The sequence below is a fragment of the Anopheles merus genome, chromosome 2R (genome assembly GCF_017562075.2).
Source record: "Anopheles merus strain MAF chromosome 2R, AmerM5.1, whole genome shotgun sequence".
NCBI classification, from domain to species: Eukaryota; Metazoa; Arthropoda; class Insecta; order Diptera; family Culicidae; genus Anopheles; species Anopheles merus.
In genome coordinates this window covers 19,770,276-19,794,475 of record NC_054082.1, presented here as the reverse complement: position 1 = coordinate 19,794,475, position 24,200 = coordinate 19,770,276, and the positions used below count along the sequence as shown (strand labels likewise).

At 47.4% G+C, this 24,200-nt stretch overlaps 2 protein-coding genes across 3 annotated transcripts in view; one reads left to right on the top strand and one right to left on the bottom strand.

Moving 5' to 3' along the window:
- The window catches only part of LOC121590905 (autophagy-related protein 16-1), a 258,486-nt gene extending 236,950 nt beyond the window's left edge, over nt 1-21,536 (top strand). The window contains exons 4-7 of one of the 2 annotated variants that reach the window (XM_041911071.1): nt 19,989-20,106; nt 20,175-20,436; nt 20,509-20,652; nt 20,960-21,536. In XM_041911071.1, the coding sequence (XP_041767005.1) occupies nt 19,989-20,106; nt 20,175-20,436; nt 20,509-20,652; nt 20,960-21,062 (627 nt within the window). In that variant the 3' untranslated portion in view covers nt 21,063-21,536. Of the gene's footprint in view, nt 1-19,988; nt 20,107-20,174; nt 20,437-20,508; nt 20,653-20,932 lie in introns of both variants that reach the window. The other variant, XM_041911070.1, reaches the window with a different exon arrangement.
- Nucleotides 21,529-22,495, bottom strand: LOC121590908 (isochorismatase domain-containing protein 1-like). The gene is made up of 2 exons (XM_041911075.1): nt 22,279-22,495; nt 21,529-22,194 (listed from the first exon to the last, which is right to left on the bottom strand). The coding sequence occupies exons 1-2, from the start codon at nt 22,408-22,410 to the stop codon at nt 21,721-21,723; spliced, it is 606 nt and encodes a 201-aa protein (XP_041767009.1). The 5' UTR covers nt 22,411-22,495; the 3' UTR covers nt 21,529-21,720.
- Nucleotides 22,496-24,200: the final 1,705 nt, after the last annotated feature.

The following is a 24,200-nucleotide window of genomic DNA, read 5'->3' as shown; positions in this document are numbered from 1 at the left end:
TAAGCAGCAGCATCCGGCTCGTGTTCGGCCGGTGTGCCCGTCCCGAGGCTTACTCCGGCAAAAGACCCGCCGCCAGCGCCTCCGTAGGCGTTGCTCGATATATACCATCGCCATTAATGTTCCGATTCACACGCGATTATGCGCGCTGCCGGTACATTACGCAGTCTGCGCCACAGGCAACTACGGGAGAAGCTGATTAAGCGTGTTTGTTCGACAGTTCGCTGGCTGCGTACAATTCAATTAGCAATATTGTAGCCCTGCACATCCCGTCCCTGTGCTGTGTTGTGCTCTAGTTTGCATCGTTTGTTCGGCGAACGAGCGGCATTTTTATGCAGAAAAACATACTTTTATGCGGAGGAACATTCGTGCAAACAATCGTGCTAAACAGTGTGACTGATCAACGCTGACCCAGTTGATGTGCCGTTGGGTGGTGGGTTGGGGGAAGATGTTAGCACACTTATTCTTGTTGATAAAGTGTACAACTGCAAAGCAAATAACACACCACACCATCGATCACTAAACCGAAAAAAAGGTGAATGACAAAAATCAAATGACCAGATCGTATGCGCGCTCGATTGGCGAACCGTTTAATGTCCATTTTCACAGCCGTATCACACCGTTGGCGCATCACTGTGACCTGTTAGCCGCTGCCAATTGCGCACTTTCTTCACGTACTCGGTTTGATGTATCGATTGACTTTTCCCAGCCCCGCGCCCACGTCCCAAGGGGTGGGGGGGGGGGGTATGAGAGTGCAACGCGGCGTGGAACGGGCAGCAGGGAAAGCGAACTTGTTGTTCGTGTGCATCGTGCGCAACGGCTGCTGCTGCTGCTGCTGTGTCGCCTGTCGCACATCGGAATGGCCACATTCCAATCAGTGCTATCTTCATCCCGGCATCTACAGTCAGCTAACCAGCCAGCCACAGCAACAGCACCCCGGCACCCATCGATCGTTCGCGCGGGAAACTCGGGAAGTTAACTGGTCCCGTCGCGACCAGAAGCGTCATCCATCAGCGTGTAGCCAACGGGCGTGCGTGGCTACAGCAAACCACGGTGACGCACATCCGAGCCTCCCAGAGGGAAGAGGTGGAAAAGGAGGGTTAAGGGGGTGGGGGACATAATCAATTGCTCATATTCCTGCGCCCGACAGACGATTATTCCATGAGAAATGTCGCCATTTCCCGCAGTGACACAAACCGTGTGGTTCCTTTTTCTGACCCTTTTTTTCATTCGGCTCACTGTGTACGTGTGTATGTATGTGTGTTTGTGAGCGACTGCAAAACTGTTGCCCTCAGTGTGCGCATCTTCATCGTGTTTCTTTTTTGGCTTGTTGTTTGATTTTGTTCCACCCCTATCTTCGAATTGTAAAGCTTGCGAGCAACTTGAGAGCCAAAGGAAAAGTACAACTCGCAATACAGGGGCAGGTAAATGAAGATGAAAATGCGCACAGCGGAGAAAGAGACCCGAAGGAAACGCTCAGCGCGCGGCCCGCACCGGCACCACCGGGGATGGTGAAATGGTGGACGCCAACAAAAAGGAAGAGCGCGCCGCGTACCGCTTGACAGGTGACTTTATGTAAATTTTGACCCTCTTCAGGCTACCACGAGCGTCGTGGCACCGTTTCCCGTGCGATTCCTTGCCGGGGCCGTTTTTCGCGATACCGTCCTTCCCGCTCCTGCCGCCGCTCACAGCCGCCTGCCGATGGTCGGAGAGGAAAACACCGGCAATTGCGAAGCCGTCCCCCCTTCTGCAGCTCAAAAAAAAAAAGCTCATCATGAAACTACCAGAACTGTTGCAGTCTGCTAGTTTCCTTTTTGGAGACATTTCGATTTGGACGCAGCAATGCAAAAGCAAAAGCAGGTGGGTGCACATATTAATTCGCCTAACAAAATGGCCCGCTAACAACTGGCGGCTGGGGGTGACCGCAAAACTCGGTGGCACTCGGTCGCTGGCGTCCGGAAATGGAAATGAATCGTGCAGGGTTGTTGTTGTGGGAGCAAAATCGATTGACATTCACTCGAACACAGACGCTGGCCGATTGCATTTCGCGGATGGATCTTCCATTTTGTTCCGTGAGGCTGCTGCCGGAATGAGGCCCCACTCGGGCGACATTCCGGCATTGTCATTTTGGGGAGGGTGCAAAGATTCGGCCGATGGGCCCGATGATATTATCTTACGCTCTGCGGCCGATCCATCTCCTCGCTATCGCTTAACCTATGGATTCCAATAGCAAGAAAGATACTGAGAGAGAGAGGGAGAGATAGAAAGAGAGAGCGAGCGAAGTACCACACCGGGAGTGGGAAATACATATTCAATTTGATTTTATTGACTTACTTCGATTCGAATCTTGGTCAGAAGGTTGCCACCAACCCCCCACTACATAGCGCCAATTCCACCGACTCATTCGCATGACAGTAGCAGACCCAACTGGAGGACAGCGAGGAGTTGGACGGAAAGTTAAGTTCCTCTCGTTTTTTTTTTTGCTTTTTTTTAGTTGCTGCTGATGTCCCGGGAATGCTGTGCTGTGTGAATGTGTGACTGCCGGTAAAAAATATAACCCGTACACACACACACATTGCTCTTGGGAAGCATACTCTGCTGGTGAATTTGCAGTTTTGTGACCAATATGGGCAATCGTAAAATCATTGCCGATCATCAAGCTGATCATCTTGCCCTAGTAGTCGCCCTAGAGACGCCGATTGACTGCCCTCCCGGTGGGAGGGGGGGGGGGGGCAATCGGAAGTGAGTGTGTACTTTTTTTTTTGCTTTTTGGGCCCTTTCTGGTATGAGCACTAGTACCGCCAACGGCCAACAGCAGCAGACGGGCCGAGAGCCCGATGAGGTACGTCGTTCGTTCGTTAGACCGCATCGTTTGGTGATCTTTACTTGCAGAGGCGAAAATTGTAGGAAAAATCCATAAACTGGCCAACTCCACACACACACACACACACACACAATGTGCCGGGGAGTACTGGTGGCCGCACAGACGAGTCGAATTAGAGCAATCTTTCACATGACTGATGGATGGAATTTACCTCCTCCAGCCGTTGGAGGTAAAAATGGGTCAGTAGCAGATATGCATCGGAACCCGGTACCGAACCGGCATCGAGGAGTGGGTAGGGGGGAGGGTTGGGAATATGGGCACATGGGAAGACAGTCAGGCACAAACCCATGCGCCTCGGTGTGGTGTACCTCCGGTGGATGATGATGATGGGGTGGTACCGAGCGCATTGTCATTTCGAGATTAAAAGAGCAGTCAGAGCCCGTCTTTCCACGGCTGGAATGTGTGTGTGTGTGTTTCTTTTTTCTTCTAGAGCCCATGAAAAGGTATAGGATTGGTTTGTAGTTTGGTTTGTGTAATCTTCTTATTGGGGTTTTGTGCTGGTCCTCTAACGGCAAGCGTTGGCGGTATTTCTATGGCAGCTTTTCCCCCCTCTATTATTGGTTAATTATTGGGTTGAGTAATAAGTTCATAGCGGATGCTGACGTTTGACGTTTCGATATATAACCGACGTCTATAGGGCAATGTTCACTTGGGTTTAGAAAAGGGTTTTCAACCATACTAAGATGGCAATAGCCTTAGATAATAGCAATCGACTGCTTCGTCCTGCATCCTTTGAAGTCTGATAAGTTATACCTGATGAAAATAACTTGTTAAGATTATATTAGAACATAAGACATTATTTCATGGACATAAACATGGCAAATGCTGGGTGGAGAACTGACTCTTTCACATAGATCTCTTCTAGGTCACCCCATGAACGTTCACGATAAGGGCCCACACCACAAGAACGCATGCGGTTGAAGAGATATTCTTAAGAATTCTTCATGTACAGCGATCCCTAGGAGGATCTACGTGTAAACCATAAGAATACTACATCCTTTACAAAAAAGAAGAATCTCAACAACTTTCTCGACAACATGCGACAAGGTCGAGATATAGGAAAATAACGTTGAAATTTGGGTGCTGACGACCTGATGATCTGCTCGATTGATGTTCCAGCTTTTACAACTTCAGACATCGTTGTAGGTTATTTGTTGACAATACATGAGCTTACCAATTCATTCCAAATTGCTCAAATACATTGATGTTTTGTGCATAATTTGCTCGAAGTCTAAAAGTTATGATTAAAAAATGTCATCATAAATGACATCAATGCGACGTGTTGTGTCCCAGAATGCTGGAGGAGTATTACTATGCAAATGCTGACTTACAATTTACACAAACCACGCTGCCACCCATCAACACAGAAACAGATGCAGTTCAGAGAAGGTTCGCGTGCCAACATTCCGTGTGACGAATGAAACCCCTCTAGCCGAAAGAGAATGTTTGTTCGCCTTTTACGATCTACACCTCCAACAGACACCGCCAACAGTGTGCATCTTGGACAAACAAACCCCTAAAATAAAATGTCCCATTAAACCCACACCGTGCTCGTTTCCTGAGCAAAACCTGGGCTCCTCGCCAAGCTGCTAGTGGCGATCTTCCGGGCGATCATTCATCCCGACGGTGACATATGTCACACAAAAGCCCGCACAAGCACGTCCAATAAATATTGGAGCAATGGTTCGTGCTGGCCCAGTTGTCCACCGCACACCCCACCACGGTGCACAGTAATGTCCGGAACTTTCGCCCGGGAAAAACAAACGGGTGCTCCTGTAAAAAAAGCATGGCAGTACCATTTCGCTCCACTTCCAATTAGCCAGCAAACTCTGCAACAAAGCACCGGCGTGCGCGATCTCTTTCGCGCTTCAACGTGCGCAACCATTGCGCCGAGCTACGGTGGGCGGTCAAGTATGTGGGTGATTTGTTGTGTGTGTATTTATAGGGGTTGTTTTTCGGTTTCACCGTACCAAATGAGGGTCCCAATAGAGTGACAGCAAAGAAACACTGTCCTCACGTCGCTGTGGTCGATGTAAGCTTGCACTGATGACTTAATGTGCCCGCCAGCAAATTGACGTTTGATGCTCGCTGTCTGACTCTCTCTCTCTCTCTCTCTCTCTCTCTCTCTCTCTCTCGGTGCAATGCCGCACCACCAGGATGGATCGATGTCAAGTAGTTTCCATGGGGGGAGGCAAGAGCTCAATCCATCTCTTGCTACGGGATGTCCTTATACAGCACATGCTTGTAGAACAAGCAGCAGCGACCGATTGTCAAACGGCTTTTCCCGCACGGGCTTCTTCTGGGAATGTCGCGTTGCCGACTGCTTCGCCCCCAAAACGAGGAAGTCTGATGAGCTAAAAAGACTGAAGGCTGAGAAGAGAAGTGTGTGTGTGTGTGTGTGTGTGTGTGTTTCCTTTGCACTGGGTGCATTGTGAAGTCGTCGCAACTATTAGCACCGATGTGTGGATGGGCTTTGCCGGAATTCTTCCACCCTGGCTGCCGTAACCCAGTTCTAACTGTTTCTGCTCTCCGGGGTTGTGGATTGATGTTCCCGGCGTCTGGAAGAAGGAGTCTCACCTCAAAACGTAAAGTACACCACCGGTATCGCCATCGATCAAACGGCTGTGACAGGCTGTGTACGGTTGGCCGCTTTCGAGGTAAGCAAAACGAACCGAAACCCAAATTGCCTCGGCCTTCGAGCGAGCCGGCCCGTGGAGCCGACGAAAACTGTCGCCAAACTGTCGACAGGTGCGCTCCAATTCAATGCAATTGATCGAAAACTCTGATCCCAGCGCAGGGCTCGAGAGAGGACGCACAGCGCCTGAGGGGCAGTTTTCCTCCCAGAGGTCTTGTCGCGCACAGACACCGCGTGGCAAATGTGACGTGCCGGGTGCGGTTTATGTTTATTAAAACTGAAAAGAACTGAAGCAGCCTGAGGGGGGGAAGAGAACACTATTTTAATGAGGTTCCACCCGTGTTGCACCCCTCATACTCGCGGGCTTTTGGTGAAATTGTACTACCGCACACCGCCCACAACACCGGGAACAACATCATCCCCGCCAATGGAAGGTTAGGCAAGGCACAGGAACGGGAAAGTGGAAGGCATTTGGCAAGGAACCCTAGCAACCAACCTGGGACAGCACCGTTGGTGGGGTGCATATCGGCATGTTTGAATCGGGCCAGTTCTCTTACGCCGGCGAGATGACAGCTTTGATCCCGGTGTCACCCCTGTTGTGGCAGGTGGGCTGGTCAAGGCGGGGATGCGGAGATGCGGTAGTACACGGAAGCCGAGCTGCCAGCCACCCAGCAGCAGTTGCAACATTGTTGCCGAATGGATCACTAAGGGAGGGAGGGGGACATGCAAGGACACGGAGGGGATCCATTGAATAATCGGCCCGTGTTTTAAATGCAACCAAATGCGCAAGCGTTTCTAGTTTTAGCCTCGCATCGCAGGGTCTTTGTTTGCGTGTTCCGGGCAGATGGTGCGAATCTGTAAAGCCCGTGCATAGATGCTGCTTCAGGTTGCTGGAAAAGTTGTGTGGTTCGCAAAAGTTTTATCGTGGAACACATAAACAATGTAACTGAAAAGTAATCTTCAAAAACAATTCAATGTCATTTGAAAGCTTTCTATCTTATTGTGTACATAAATAATTGAGTCTGATTTTCAACCATCATGTCTTTTTGATGCATCTGGAATTTATTTTTCCACCCTAAGCCGTAACTTGTGTACCGTAATCACGCAAAGGGTGATCCGTCCCAAATGAAGTCAAACAGGACTGTCCACACTTCTTTTTTTATTGCTGGTTTTCTTGAAGAATCATCCGCAGATTATCAGTAATTCTTGGCAACAACATCTTTACGAACAGTGTCACAATGATTTCGCTAGAAAATGTTATTGATGGATCAATAATAAGATTCATAAAAAGCTCTTAAATCAATACTGAATAATTTGACGATTGAACATGACGATTAACTATGCTTTTATATGTAGTTTAACATTTAGTGTATGACATTACTTTAATAGAATTAGATCGAAATATACTACAGTGAAGCGCCGTTTATCCGCGTACCTTTTATCCGGTTGTTCGTTTACTCGTGCTGTTGAAAAATTACAGTTCAATACAAAGATGACATTGCGTGCTAAAGAGGATATTAAAAAAAAGGTTATCAGAGCACATTTTCTCAACAAAAAACGCTATAATTCATGGCACATTTCCAATATTATCATCGGAAAACATGAAGTTTTTAAAAACTGGCTAGGTTTCACGAAAATAAAAAATAAATTTCACACAAAAATCAGGAATTTGTGATAAAATAAATACTTTTACTCAGTATCCGTGTTTTTCGACTATCCGTGCGAGGCCGAGTCCCGAAGAGCCCGGATAATCGGCGCTCCACTGTATAAGCTTCAAGCACTTTCATCGTAAACAAAACTGTCATTTAATAATATAGCTCGGTGGTCGAATAGATTGACTGGCACAGGATGAAAGCTTCAATTTTCTAATTTAACGAATAAAATTCTCTTCACTCTTAGAATAGGGAAGCTTTTCCATGCCAATTTGATTGCGTGTAATTAACAAATACCAAAATAAAGTTCCATCACAATGGTATGGATTACAAAATGGATGGAAAAGATAATTAATTATAAGACATAAAAACGACCTCATTGTATTAAGTAAAGAATAAGCTAGCTTTCTAAATCGTATCCCAACATTTCCCGCTGGAACACCCTTTACTCCAGCGCTGCTAGCGGGTGCTCAAGATAAGCGACAGCAAAATGTGACGCATAATTATTTTCTATGCAAATTTTACAGATCTCTACACCCTCCACCCCCGATCGATAGCGGTCCATCGCACGCATCCCCAACTAGGAAAGATTAGTCGGACTGCTGCTGCAAAACTGCACCATAATACGCGTGTGTACTGTGTGCACCCTATCTCTTTTATGTCTCTCGCCCAGCTGCGTTTCCATGCACTTTTACGACGATGGCTTAACTGGGCAACACGCACCAGCAGCCCCGATCAGCAAAGATACGAATCGAATGGTTAGGGGAGTTTGTTTTTGTGTACGCTTTGCAAAGGTTTCCCTCTTGGCCCCACTAATTCAAAGGGATCGCGAGTGCGCGCCCATCGATTGAATCGGGAAGAGGATCGTTTCTGGCGCGCCCGGAACGGCAAACCATTTAGTACAAACACCCGCAGCGCACTGGTCAAGCTCAATCGATGGGGTGGCGTGTCCTAATGGAAGAGTGGTGTTCGATTTGGTACGATCGGACCGAAATTGAGCAACACGCTGCTCCATCGTGCTCACACGTACTCACCCGTTTACTCGCCCTGCACCGAACGACCCGCCGGGTGCAATTAAGTAAGATGCAATAAAAATTCAAATGCAAACCACAAAAAGCTGGACGCTATGTTGTTCGTTTTTGCGCCCGCGCTGCGGTAATGAACGCGCTACCCCAGAAGCCCCGGACAACCAGTGGTGTCGATAAGTTAAAAGCATTCAACAGTTTTATCGCGACACGCGCGCGTGGGCGGTAGTTCCGATATGGGGACGGATCTTTTTCGCTACAGATCCATCCCTTCGCCGGATGGAAGGTGGCGATTTGCTGGTGTTTTTGTTTGCTCCTCAGTGACGGTATACCGTGGGTGGCAATGGCGTTGATGCTGCCTCCGGTGCAAAGGTCCTCGCTCGTATCGCCGTAAGCCTGCTGCGTAAGCCGCTTTCACCGCAGCGGCCATACGCGATTGCACCCGCGAGCGCGACAAAACACGGTCCACCGCGATACCGGGAAACCGATTCGCAATGTCTTGCGTGCACGATCGGGTTTCTAGGTGGCCACCATTAGCGATGGCTCGGGGATGCTTTCTTCATTTGTCATTCGATTGGTTCGATTCTCGATGCTACAACCATTTGTGCGATAATTCTATCCTTTCCTGGTGGTGTGCGCTACTGGTGCGACCTGGATACCTTGGGTTCGCTGTCGCTGTCCGGCAGCCTACGGTGTGCGAGATCGGTTGCTCTTTTTCATAAAGCTTTCCCCATTCGGGGCGCATAAATACGGCGGTGGTGCTTAAGTGCAAATGGAGTAATCCTAGCGCACCGCAGCGTTCTGTCGCGGCTAATTGGCTGCTGGTTCGGTTCGTTACTTATGTGGTCATGTGTGAGAGCTCGCGTAAACAAGCGCGTTCATGTCGGACAAAATCAGGAGCGGTTAGAAGGGACGCTGCTTGTTAGGTGGTCTCCGCCGTGATGGTTCTTTGATGAGGTTTTGGTTGCAGGACGGCGTGCGCGACGATCTGTGCGCGATCGGGAAATTATAAAACGGGCTATAAATTTACATTAAACAATGTGTAGTAGTACCGGTACCGAGGGACCACTTCTGCCACCTCTGAGAGACATGTCACAGGCTGTGATGGTTTAATGGATTTCAATCATTTTTTTTTATAATGCTTATATGGATTGCTCAATCTCACGTATATGAAATGCTTCTCTAGATACCTTTGGCTACCTTCTGGATGTAATATTAGGGAAAGAAATAAATCTATTATCAAATAAGTGAGAAAAGGCTTTATAACGCGTATTCCAACGCGTAGTACCACAATTCCAACACTTTTACTTCCATCAGTCGATCAATATATACAAAAAATTATTGCATTTTGTATGATAAATAGTTTTTCGAGCGATTTCATAATTTTCGGAGACTTTCTTGATTATTTTTTTAAGGGAAGTGAGCTTCACATTAAACCGAAGTGGATTCTGTCGCATCCCTTATGAACAGGCTCATCTAGAATCCAATAGGAATTATCTAATGTGCCGATGTTAATGACCGAAAACGGTGCAAAATCCTCAAGATATTCATTTGAAGCTATCTTTTTATCATTATAAGCAAATTTAAGCGTTTAAAGCCACTGATTGGCTTAATCTCATTGGTTTATGGCTAATCCCCACCATTACTCATACCTATCAGAAACGGTTAACTATGCTTCCACACGTACAAGTTCGTAGAGTGTGCCTGTGCGTATCGAACCTGTTAGAAGTAATGCACATTCCGTTCCGTCGCAATTAGTATCGGGTGATTTTGATTTTAATTAAATATCATACATATTGCCTGCTGCTTAACACGATCTGTCGGGATGATGGCACCTACCCCATTGAAAGGGTTCTAGCGGTAGCGCGCTTTATTTAGGAATAGAATTTTTGCCACACCCCCGACAAAAGTGACAGCTGATTGGTATACGCTCACGGAGCACGTAACCGTGCCACACACCGAACGCTCGGACAAAGCTCATCAGCGCAATATGCAGCACGAACCTAGCGGGTGGCAAATGAGCTTTACTCTACGGCACCAGCATACCGAGACGAAACAAGCAGAATCCTACTCCACCTAACGCATCACGGCAGCGTGCGCTGCAGCGCCGGATTTTACGCTCACCGAATCGTGTGCACGTCAGCGCACTCAAAAAATAAACGTGCGCCAGCTTCCGTAATGCAAAATGCGCGCAGAAGAATTAATAATGCAAAATACGCCACCGCACAGACGTGCCACCGGTTCTGTGCCACTGCAAGCGGACAAGCGTGCAGAACAAGCCATGTGTTTGCCGCTTGCCGGAGGCCCGCACGGGATCGTGAACCCGCGAACGCGCGAATAAAACGCGCCGAACATCCGCAAATATGCCCAACTGAGGAAAAAGACAGATATGGGGCGGAGAGAAGGGGGGGAGGGATAAAATGTATGAGTGATGGAAAATATCATGACCCTTCTGGATGCAGCCCGTTCTGCTGCTGTTGCTGCTGCAATACGCGCCCGGTACGTGATTGGAAATGACAAAGGCTTGACGGTCGCGTCCCTCTGCAGCTCCAGTTCTGACACATTCGTGGCGGACGGCCAGCAAAAAGGTATCCGCCGTCCCTGCTCCGAATGCGACAGTCCGGAAGTGCGGTGGCGATGGTGGTGGGGCCGAGATGGGTGAATTAGTTTTCCACGGGCGTACGGGCCGGATAGGGATTTAGCTTACGGGACTTTCGAGCGGTGAATGATCAAATGGTGCAGCAGTTTGCCGTGTGCTGGAGGAACGATTTTTGAATTCAATCTCTTTCGAGTCGGTGGATTCATTATTTGTTTGTATACAGTCTGCAGTAGTGATGAGTGTAGTGAAGCCGGGTAAATTAGCTGCATGTGCAATGCTGCTGAAACCACCGCCATGTAGGAAGCCGACTGCAACACATCGCCAGCATTTTGAAGAACGACGCCACCGCGCGTTCCTGCACCTTAATCTCGCGGCTGTTGGGCTCCATGTTGCGGGCTCCATGTACACCATCAATTAGCCCGGGACCGGGAGCGACCGCTGCTCGGTCACTCGATCGATTCGCTGTGCGCTTCTAGCACAGGCAAAACCGCTTCACACGCAAAGGATCGGCAGCGGCTAGCAAAACAGCCGCAGGAACAGGCGACGAACCTGGTGGCTAGCGCCACGACTTGTTTGGTCGATCAATTTATGATGGTGAAGTAATTTTTCAATTACACCATAATCCACTGCCACCGCCCCCTTCGCTCTGCCTCCCCGTCAGTGTAACGACCCGGGATAACATCCCCAGCGCGTTATCATGCGTTATTTATAATGCTCACCCCGGCAGGTACGGTCGGGATGCACCATCCTTCCCTTTTGGTGGGGGGAGAAACCTTATGATTGGGGTTTTAAATAATGCCGCGTACCCATCTGCCGCGCGTACGCGAGGTTAACTCTATTGGCAATAAAATAATTTACCATTAACGCCCTCATCTCCTCTACCTGCTTTTGCCGTAGCCTTTATGGTGCGTTGTGCGATGATCGCGATTGCATAAACCTGCAATCGATCGGTTCAACACACGCAGCAAAAACCCGACGTCGGTGGTGGTTTGTCAAAATTTATTAGATGCACTTACGGTGATCGTTGCTGCCGCTGCTGCTGCTGCTGCTGTTCCACCAACCACCCCCTTCAAAGCTCTTGTCAGCGATTTGCCCTACACTACTCTCCGGGCCGCACTCCGCAGTTTGGTGTGATCGTCGTTCATTCTTTCTGCCGAGTCGGGCATGTCCCGAGGGGCAATAAAACAACGCGCAACACCGTTCTGGCAGTCATTCTCGGGGAAGAATCTCCCCTTTTTTGCAGCAGCAGCAGCGAGCGCGCGTTCCTTCGGCTCCTTTGGTGATGAAAATCTTTTACACACGATTCAACCGAGGCCCTGCAAAGGGCCCACGAGCACGCACCTCGCGGGCCTGGTTATTTGTTGGAAATTATATTTTGTTTTAATTAATTAATTACCGCATCCGCTTGCTCTTGCACCTTTTGCAAAACCCAACCCCCCCGCCAGCCCGGGCTGAAAAGGGCACCGGGTAAGAAAAGGGCAAAGTTAAGCGCCCCGAACCCGTGGTGGGGAGGAGAAAGAAGAAAAAAACACCACAGCCTTCCCCCTTTTTGAGCTGGGCGGTGGCGTGGGGTAGCGAACTCTCGCTGCAACCACGCGAACTAATAAAAATAGATAGCATATTAAACGGCCGGGGCAATGGGGAGAAAAATTGTCTGCAAATAAAATTGCCCTCGCAAGCCCGAAGAAGAGTATGTGTGTGTGTGTGTGTGTGTGTGTGTGCAATTAATTGTGGCCAATAAATAGTTTTCAATTTAATTTCGCCTGTGGCAAACCGGATCGTACGCCTGCCTCTGGCTGGCATTTGCGCGCGCGCGCGCACACACAGCCAGCCACGCATTTTGTTGACAAAGGTTGTCGTTTTTTTTTTTTTGTTTTGTTGTTTTGGAATCGTTGTCGTTTTTAAACCCCCCCTTTTTCCATAACGCCTGCACTGTCGATCAACGGAACGTGAATCCCAAAGAAAGGGGTGGAAATCATCTACCCCGGTGCTAATTAGAGTATCGCCGTGCTCCAGAGGTGTTTGTACTGATGCAATTATGTCACATAAATGTCACCGGCCGGGCCCTGGGAATGGAAACAGATTGCACACGCTGATCGAGAGCCTGATCGTACTTCTGATCTGATTTCGTTTTGTTCTAGCTTTGATTTGACCGGCGCGAAGCGCAACCGCCTACCTATGGAGCACCATATAATTAGTGTCAATAAAAACGGGCCCCGCAAATGGAGGGGTCCGGTTGCGGAAGCATTACGCGTCATGTCAACGCGCCGTACAACGTCAGCAGTGGATTGCTGCGGATAAGCGGAACAAGGGGTTCGTCGCTTGCTGTCGATGGCAACGCTTACACAGATCTTTCGTTGCTTGGGGGGTAAGGAAGCGATTTAATTAGATCGGTTTTATCCGGAGTTCGATACCGATCAAATCCACCCCTCTTGAGGTGGATTGGCATTTAGTTTTTGTTTGTCACTGCCCGCACAGGACAGTTGTTTACAGGCGGCAGCGTGCCATGTTGACACCTCTGAACGATCCTCACGATCGGCTACGGGGCAGAGCTGCTGGCGTGTGAAATAATGGCGGCAAGGCCGGCTACCGAGCATGATCTGAGCGCATCAGCAAACCGATTACGGCTGGCTCGGCCATCAGTTGAGGTGAGATAATTGACGGATTGGTGCGATAAGCCACCGTGCCCGCGGGCAGAAAGCGAAATTCCACGCGGTAAGGGTAGCTTTTCTTCACATCTGCTTTCGAGCAACAACAAAAGCAGGAGGGAGCACGAGGATAATAAATTGCTCCTCCCCCCCAAACTGGTCGGTTTTGTTCTACAATTATCATTACGATTGTTATTAACCGTAATAATCACATACAGTTGGGAATTGCATTTTTCCCGCGTGCGCGTGCGTAAGAAGAGAACTTGAGAGCCAGCGCCATCCGATCCTAATGGGGCGCATCATCGCGTTAGCATAATGGCGCCAGGCCTTTCCCCGTTCCGGATGATCGGTTGTGCCCTGTCCAGCAAGCTGAGAAAAGCAGTTCTTCGGACCCAAGAAACGTGCTGCTGGGTACGCAGGGCACCGGTATAAAGCAGCCCGCAACGATCGTTTGTTAATGATGACAAAAAATCAATTAGAATACAAGCGAAGCGAAGCCGAAGCGACGAACCCAAACAGCGGGATAAGCAGCTGAGGGCGGGTACGGGATTCTAGTTAGAATTTTTATGGTCAAGCATAATGTGCACCGCCTTTTGCTTACGATATGACTGAGACGGTGTTTGCGGCTGCTCGGTTGTGCTTCGTTCGATGCTCAGCAATGGAAAGACTTCGAGTTAATGGTAACTATCACATTACAGCCCAACGCACTCCACCGGGATTCCCGAGCACGAGGTAACAGCACGAACGCGCTGCACACACGAGCATAAGAACGCTATCGGTGGAGGAAAAAAATGGCTATTTGGAAGATAGTTTACGCTACTGTCGATCATAATTTGCATTAGAACAAGCTTTGCGCCCTCTGCTGTTGCGGATGCAGGTTCGTGCCGATCGCAGGAAAGCAAGGAAAAAGCGGCGACAAACTGACGGGACCCGACCTGATGGGTTGATCTTGCCGCCGATTCATTTTTCCACCCGAGTCGAACTAAAGACCTGAAGAAGTGAAAGAGCGTGGAGGAGACAAACACACACGTAGAATGATAATTATTATGGTGGTATTTATTGCTATGGTTATTGCTATATTTATATGCCCATTTAGCCGTGTAGATGGGTTTGAGGGTTCGTCGCTTGGACGGACGTTCGGCGTTTGGACGGTGGGTGCAGACGGGAAAGACGATTAAGATGGTCCATTTCAAAAGGCGCCGCAGCAGGCAAAGAAATATAGCTTCATATTGGACGAGGTCAAGTGTGTTACACATTGTATTAATTAGTTAGAATTAGGTTTGAAATTGAAACGGCAATACGGTGACTTGAGTGATTCGAGTGGTCGAAAATTTGGTCCTTCGAACCGGATTTCTACTTCTTTACTTTTTCATGTGTTTATAACAAAATTTTGCTGCTTCATCCTATCCAAATCAAAATTAAACTGCTAAACTTACCGCAAACACTCCATTTTCTTCATGCAATAAGCCTTTCTCGACCCCCACAAAAAAGCACTTCAGGCACTCACAAAGCGGGTCATCAAAATTGACACCTTTGAAATTGGGTTTATAATCAATCCCTGTAAGGCACAAAGCCGTAAACATGTTGCAATGTCCGTCTCAGCATGTTCCTTTAAGCGTAGAGCAGTGTTTCATTCGTTCTTTTACGATAAAAACCCACCTTCAACCAAGCAAATGCCGAGGTACGGGAGGCAATGTGTGTCATTTCCAATCGGTATCTACCGCCTCAAACCATCGGCCACCGTATCCCTCTGCAGCTCTTGGTGTGATCTTTTATGCAGCTCTTGCCTAAAACAAAACGGCACAAGGGTGTTAATGGGTCTCTCAAAACAATTCCTGCCGCCTGCTGCTGCTGCTGCTGCGGACGATCGTTCGTCAGCTGGTTGAGAGGGTTATAAATCAAACTGCGCAACTGCAGTCGTTCTGCTGCCGCAGGAACACTCTGTGCCCGCAGCCGCCGTCACCCGTTCGATGACAGTTACTTATCCGTCCGTCAACTGCAGTGGTAGGTCACGCTCAATAAGTGGGATGATTTATGGCTGAATTCAGCATTTATGCGCCACTCTCGGTAGTCGGTAGTTTTGAAATGTTCTTCCAGACATCCAGGTCAAGCCGGGAATGGTGAGCGCACGAACCGTGTTTGTGCTTGCTTCTTGAGCTTAAAATTGCACTAATGATACAATTTGTTGTTGAACATTAATGCGCTAATAAAGATGAAACCGGAACACACATTCACTTGATCGTACTGTTTAATCGTAAAGACGAACCAGCTTTATCGACATGCGTCCTACACACCAGCATACGGGCGCGCGCGAGAGGAGATCATCCAAAAGTGAACCGATACCTCCAGCTCCAGCAATCTTTTAACCCGAGGGACGTCTTCATTCAGGTCGCCCCATTCTAAAACACCCCCGACACCGAGATCTTCGCCCGCTCAGCCAGTTCGTGCCAATAAAAAGAAAGTGATCCTGCCACATTCCCGAACGGCAGGTTTTTCCTTCCGTTGGTGTGTGTGTGTGTGTTTGTGACCCCACACTCGCTGCACACAGTCGTTCAAACGGCACGAAACGATCGGTGCACGGCTTCCCTGGTGGCTGCTGCCGGGGTGGAAAATGTGTGCACCGTTTACACAAGCGACTGCCGCTCACTGCCCCGCGATTGAGCGAGCGGGAAAAACGGCACAGCTCGCGCCAAAAGTTGGCCATCAAGTTTTCGGAACGGTAAAATCCACTTCAGAAACATTCATAAAACCCACAGCGGTGGGCAACTCGGTGCGGTGTGTGTGTGTGTGGGGGGGGGGCGTTTAGGGCGGCCGGCTTGCTCTTGTGGGTGCATTTAATAATCGGTGCAAGCGAACCGCAACCCGCCAACCAAGGTTGACTTCGGCTGCCAATGCTAATGCTCTCGACCGTGCTGCTGCTGCTGCTGCTTGATCGTGAACAGTTCCGTGTTGCTCGGAGTGGGTTTTGTAAAAGTGCCACCCCGGAAGAAGAGGCTCGGTGTGGATGGGGACAGTTCAAGGACAAGGAGAAGCTTTCGATTGTGGTTTAGGAGGTGCGTGTGTGCTGCAAATGCTGCGATTCGAATGTTATTTTTAGCAAAACAATTCCACCAGTGAACGGGTAGGGAAGGGAAAAGATGCATGCAAACAGGCAAACTATGTCGTTTGGTGCCCGGGGAGAGAACCAGTGTGAGCCCGGATGGTTGGCTCAAATTCAAACCGGGCGAGAGGATGCACTTGTGAGCTTTGCATCCCTCCTGTCCAAAGCGCCACTGCGATAAACCGGGTTGCGCGGGTGGATTGGAAAATGGGTTTCCATGATATCTTACAGCCCACCCCACTGGTTCGGTTTTATTTAACCCCTCTCGAACGCCTCGATCGATAGCATCGTTCGATTGTGCAGACTGACATCTCTGCACAAGCGGGGAACCGGGTCGTAGGTAAATAATTTCACCGCTTCACGATAAAACTTCGGACGATCGGCCTCGATTTGGTGGCGGTGCTAGGTGACAATACTACTTGCTGCCGGTGGTAATTATTTGGAACACTTTTTTTCTTCTAGCGGAAACGATTATTCCTATTAATGATACAGCTTTGGCGCGATATGAGCGTGTTGGAGTCACTTCAGCTTTGTCTTCATTAATGTTAATGTCTTCTTCTTCTATCAGAGACGTTTTGCTTTGCTTCTTTTTGAAAAACAGCAGTATTGAACCATAGATACTTCAATATATTGATAAATTTGTGATTTTTCTTGCAGCATGTGTCATTGAACTCCAACCAACTGTATGATGATGTCAAATTTTATGACACTTTTTAACATATCACACGATTCCTGGGGGCGATTTGGTTTAACATCAACCTTTTGTATCAACGGCAGCCTATTGAACTTCGTAATCTTTCTAAAACACTTTAAAATAAATTGCAAAAAAAGCAAAAATCATAATTCGTTTCCAGTCGTTGCAAGTGGTTTGAAAAATAAAATTTATATCATAAATCATTATTTAAATAACAAATTATGATTTAACTGCCACTTAATAAATCCAATGTGGATACATGTTGGATACATTTATTCTTAAATCGCTTATGTAGTCATTCTGTGAGCAATTGTTAAGTAAATACTAATGTGCATTCGGTATCGTGTGCATTAAAGTATTTTAAAATAATTGACGATTTTTCATGGGTTTATCTTCTCCCGCACTCATGAAATGTTAATTGCACTTTCAATAATACTATCCCATGAGCCAGCAAACAAACCTCTGACACCTCTGTCAGCCAAATCTCTAACCGAGACGATCAAAAACGCGAAGCAACTTCGATCAGAAGCGTGAGCGATCAAAGAACGGCACCCCGTATCGTTTAAAACGGACACCGTGCGGTAGTTTGTGGACGTCGTATAAGCCTGTTCCGGCATCTACAACATCAAGAAGCGTCAAGAAGCGAAGCGTGCTGGAAATGAAGGGCGAGGGAAAATGAGGGCAAAACTCAATGTAATAATTTTCGGTGGAATTTCGGTGGAATGGCGATATTCCATAGTTCACGAACCAGTCCAAAATCCCCCAACTGCGTCCCATCGAGAATTTATAGACCAACATGATGTAAAAGCTACACTACTCCAACAACTTTGTTGCGAAAACTGCGGAGGAATTGATAAAAATCGAAACTAGATCTTAAAAACATGTTTACATGCATGTTCGCCATGGCGAAAAGGTCAGATAACTGACAAAAAGTATCTCGCAAGGTCGTAGGTTTTTGTTTGCAAGTAAGCTTGAATAATTGAACCTTTCGTAGGGTGTTCATGGAAATAAATTATCTTTTTCTACCGAAATAAGCCCCTTTTTTTAGTTCAAACGTTAATTGATATTGATTAGACTTTAACTTACTTCTTCGGCATTTAAACACATAACTAAAGCCTACAAACAAAAACATGCCCACCATTCGCCCCGTTTGATCGATACTGGTCGATGCAGCAAAATTCCTTTTGCCACATTATCGACTAAATTCGCGTCGTTTTTCATCTTAATTGCCACCGAACCCAGTTGGCTAATGCAGGCTGGCAATCATCCTTGAATGCTTTACAGACACACGTGGTATCGGGGTAATCTATTTCGCATCGAGGGCCAACCATCCGACACCATCCGCGACCGCCTACGGGAAAAGGCTGCCCGTTTATTTTAAGGACGCCCACTGACACGGCAACCAACCAACAAAAATAACACAGGCAGCAGTGCAATCGTGCCACATTTCCTGATGCAGGCTGGTGGTAGGAGTTTGGCGATAAGACATAAATTGAGGCCGCACTCGCGCACGCACACACGCACTGATTTGTTACGCGCGCCACGCAAAGTGCCCGCGAACGGAAGAACAGGAAAGTGTTGCTCAAATTTATGACATCACACTATCCGGCCCCGTCTGTGGAGCGGGTTGCGGCGGCATAGGGGAAACATATGCTCTACAAAAACCGTTCTCCCTCCCCGTTGCTCCATTTCTACCACGGGTATGATGCATCGGTGCATCGGTGCGATAATTATGCAGTACGAGCAAAAGGGGACCACAAACCGGGAGACCTACGGGCCCACTGGTGGAGATAACAGCGAGGGGCTCTTCTAGCTGTGGGTTGATTTGGCGGAGTTGAGGGAAGTTGCGGTTGCAATTTATCGTGGGTGAATGAGGAAACGTGTCAGCATAAGCTTTTGCAAACATGCCCACCCCGTGTCCCAATGACTCCTCGGTTAGTGGGTGAGAGATTACGCACGGAATGTAAACGGGTTCGTGCCAGGTTGCGTACGGTACGGGAGCTGCTTACGCAGCAAACATATGTCCCCTCGCCGGGGGTGAAGTACCGTTTGGGAGCGTAAGGGCGAAACGGTTAAATATAATTCTTTATCGATTTGTTTAAATAAATTATTCACCATTACTTAGGCTTTCCTGTAACTCTTTAATCAATCAAAACACGATTATTACGCGCTACACTTCAGCTCATAATAAATTAACCCGTCGCCTTCAACGTAAATTCAAACGCGAGAGGATAGATAAACTCCTCAAGGTATGCAATCTACAGTACACCAAACGTTCAAATCGATTTGCTCCATATAACGCCGTATCCATGGCAACTAACTAGCAAGCACCGGTCCCGTCCTGCAGTGAAAGGAATAGGGAAATGGTAAACGAGTGCAAATAGAAATGTTGAATGCGTTGAATAAATGTGAAATTAATGATATCATCGTGCAGTTGATGTATCGTATCGTGTGCAACAGGTTCAGGTTTCGCGCATTGGCATGCTTCTAGGAAAGCGGCTAACGGAGGATTAAGCGTCTAATAAATAGTTTACAAGATACTTCAATTTCTTCATTAACTTGGCGGCAGCAGTTGCAGTTGCGTCCCAATTAGAGTTGCTTTAATGGTCGTTCATATATTTGAACAAAACGGTAAAGCGTGTAAACAAATCATAAATCTACAGCACACGAAAAAACCATAATATGCGTGCGATTGATTTTCTGTACCATAAATTGTTACTAATTTGTCGCCTGTTTTCTTCGTTCCTTCCGCAGCACACCCTAACCGGACACAGCGGAAAGGTGCTGGCGGCGAAGTTCCTCGGTTCCGCCTTCCTCGTCACCGGCAGCCACGATCGGACGCTCAAAATATGGGACCTCAAAAATCGTTCATGTAAGTGTGGTTGTTGCAGCAAAGTTCTTTAAAAAAAAACACACACACTTTCACCCCCTCCTTTGCAGGTACGGAGACGAAATTTGCTGGCTCGAGCTGCAACGATCTAGTCACGACGGACAGTTTCTCCTTCATCAGTGGCCACGTGGACAAGAAGATACGCTTCTGGGACGTGCGGACGGCCGACTGTACGGCGAACGACATACCGCTGCAGGGCAAAATTACCTCGCTCGACCTGTCCAAGGATGGGAAGTTTTTGCTGAGCTGCGTACGGGACGACACGATCAACCTGCTCGACCTGCGCCAGAACCGTATCGTGCGCACATTTCGGTAGGTGTTCGTATTGGTAGCCGCTGCTGAATGTGGAATGTTTTTTCATCTAATAAGAATTTCGCTTTTTAGTAACGATAATTTTAAAGTTGGATGCGACTGGTCCCGGGTGGCGTTCAGCCCATCGAGCTCACGGATTGCGGCCGGTTCGGCCGATGGTTCGGTGTACATTTGGAACATTAACGGACCGCTCGAGACGGTGCTGAAGGATCCCAAGTGAGTTGAAAAAAGGGTTCACCTTACTATTGCTCTGTTGGTGGTGGTGGTTGTGGTAGTGTAGTTTATCATTTTCATCATCCAATCCCCCTTGCCCGTCCCAGTACGTAGAAATTGGAACCTTTTTTAAGTTTTATGCTACTATAATTTCCCTATCACCCCCTTTCGGTTCTCTTTGTCATCCACCTGCTTTGCTCATGTGCATGCGCATCAAATGCATCCGTCGCGCCCACGTGTACATACGCTACTACTCGTACACTTATCCCGCGCCAACGAGCAGTACTGACCGGAATTGGTTTTTTCACAGTGGAAGCGGTGCGGCCGTCACGGCCGTCAGCTGGCACCCGTTCAGCTCCACGCTGGCCTCGGTCGATCGGGCCAAAAAGTGTACGATCTGGTCGAACGCCTAACCCAGCCACCAGCCAGCCACGACGGTACCGCCGACGGGCGACGGGCTGATGTCGACAGCGCCTGGAACGACCGAAGCGGCAGTTCTGCGGGATGGCACAACGCCAACACCACCCCCACCACCGTTCGTGCGCCGTTGCTGGCGGTTGCTGTTACTGTTTTCCCTACTATCGTCCGTGTTCGTGACCTCCGATGTCTGTTAATGTGTTCGTTCGTTGGGTCAGATTACTATGCTGTGGTTTTTGCGACGGAACCTGGTTCCCTCTCGGCTGCTTCGGATTTTTTTACGTTTTTTTTTCAATCGGTTTCTTCTTTTCCCTTTTCATACTGTTCCCTACCTACTCATCGAAACACACAATTAGGTAAGCACAAGGGCCTTTTTGCCGAACGGGAATGGTGAGTTTGTTACCACTTCCGTTCAACCGTGCTGGATCTTTTGCAAGTAATAAAACATTAGTAAAAAAAAACTTGAATAACCATTTACTTTACTGTAACTTTGTTTAAATGCATCCGTTGTGTAAAAAAGCCCTACCGAAATCTATATGAATTTTGAATTCTTCTATCACTTTAGCACCCCAAACCATCAGTTCCCTGTTCCCCGTCTCTTGCACCTAAAAAAGGGAGCCATGTAAATCACTCGAACCGCACCGGTCCCACACATTACAGCTTGGCCAGCTCGGTATCGACCGATGGGTCGCGCACCAGATGGCGCACCTTATCAAAGGCCGGGTGTTGCTTGTCACGCATCAGCTTGAAGATAACGTTTTCGCTCGTCGTCACAAAGCACCCGTACTGCTTCAGACGCTCCAGCGCAAACTTTCGGTCTTCCTGCGTGCGCGAAACGGAACAATCGGCCGCCACATGCACGGTGTAGCCCTTGTTCAGCAAATCCATGGCCGTTTGCTCGAGACAGATGTGCGATTCCAGCCCGAACAGTACCACCGTCTCGGGACCCTGCGCCCCGTACAGCTCCTCGATCTTGCGCTGCACATCCGGTATCATCATGCTGAACAGCGTCTTCGGGTATACGCCCTTGGCGTGCGAAATGTCCAGCTCTTTCACGATGTGGCCCAACTTTTCCGGATAGTGTTCGGTGACGATCAGTGGCACGTCCAGTATTTTGCCAGCTTGCAGCTAAAAGGATGAGGGTGATTAATTAGTGCTTGTCCGATAAGCGAAACTACGCACCGTGGCGCCGTGCCGAAGGTGACCCCTTACCAGTTTGCTAGTGTTTTTGATCACTGGATCGAACATCTTCATGCCGGGGCGAAACTTGTCCTGCAAGTCGCACAGCATAAATAACGTTTTCTTCACATCGAGATAGCCGAGTTTGGTCAGCTGGCGAGCCATGGTGGTGGATATGTAAGAACAAAATGTTTGCTATCGCAGCCGTGCAAATAACGCGAATGTTTGCCGGTTTGACAACACGAAACGCGTCGACAAACGCTTCATGCTGTCAGGCAGGCGGGCTGAGGCGGCAGTCTGTGCTGTTGGAAAACAACTCACCGATACAGAGCATGAAAATTTTGGATTTTGTTTAGTTGTCTAAACTCCTTGGATTTTGTGTAATGTTGTACTTCATGAATCTTTCTGAATGATTCTTTTGTTTAAATGTACAATGATGAGTGATTGGAGCCTCGAATCGTATCCCCTTGATTCGGGTATCTTTAGAGATTTTCGATTTTTGAATTTCTAGAAATTATCAGGACAGTGTAAATACGATCTCTGGACGAGTAGACCCTCGCACACAAGACAAATTGGTCAACCATAACGTAGTTCTCAGGAATCTCGTACGAAAGCGTACGATTCTCGCCCAGGGAACGTTTTATTGAGAGACCGTTCACACAGAACAGAACATATCATGCGACCAACTGATCTGCCCAGAAAACAATATGGAGAAATACCCCACTGTGGCTTATATCAGACGTATTTTAGGAAATATTTTTGGCAAGTCGAATGGGCTATCGAGGAAATTAAGAATTGCTCTCGGCTAATTTCAAGCCGAGAACAACTAGATTGAGTTCCCTGGTTTTGGGAGATATTTTCAGAAAGGAGCCGGTTCCTTCGCCCGACATATGAATTAGTCATATCTGCAACAATCCCAGATTAAAAAAATAATGTTTTTCTGGAAAGGAAAGTAAGTGGTCTGCAATGCAGTTATTCTTACAGACAATTTGTATTTAACATTGGAGATGCTCTACAAAAAATACCTTAAGTTTTTATTTTATTTATACTACACCAAACCGAGCCAAAACATGTTTCTGTTATGTTTTTTTTTTTTCAATTGAGCGGACGCCATTTGTTCGAATTCTTTTGCTTGTGGCTCATCGTGTGTGTTTAATTATGTAGGCTTATTAGACTGCACTGTCCTGTAAGTACTGTAAGTACTGTCATCATGAAGTTTTTTTTCTGTCATACTCAAGCTTTGACACAAAAACTCCTGCCGTACGTGTCAACTTTCAATAAAACATGAGAATTTATTTGTTAGTTTTTGTAATTTTCGCCACATTTTTTTATTCATACAATAAATTCAAATACTTCTATCGCATATGACAGAAAAATCCTCTCCAGAGCAAATTGGAAATGTGCATGTCGAATTTCGATTTCCAATCCAGTAGTTATCTGTCCATTGGATTATGACATTATGAAAAAAATACAAAACGAAGGCGACAGTACTTTCCACCGTTTAATAAGCTTATCAATATTTTCATCTTTTTTCAATGCGAATGATGGCAATTGGCTCAACGTCTGGATAAATATAAAAATCTTCTTTCAATTCTTCTTCTAATGTCAAGCTTTATTGATGTTTTGGAAATTTATCGCGAATTATGTAGATTGTAGAAACGGAATTTCATGTTCGAAAATTTAAATTTTGTTTTAAATTATCCGTTGTGATGATCTCAAAATATTTTGATTTTCATCAGTGAATTACCTTTATTAAAGTGCAAGAATTGTAGCAATTGGCGATGAGTTGTGCACTTTATGGAATGAACGTTTCATACTTTTTCGGGATAAAATGTTGCTGATGTTAACCCAAATGTCCAATCTGCATACCCTGACGCAGTGCAATTTGGGAAATTTTAGTAGTTCGAAAAATTCGAAACCATGGCCAGAGTGACCAGAAATACCGTATTACAGGC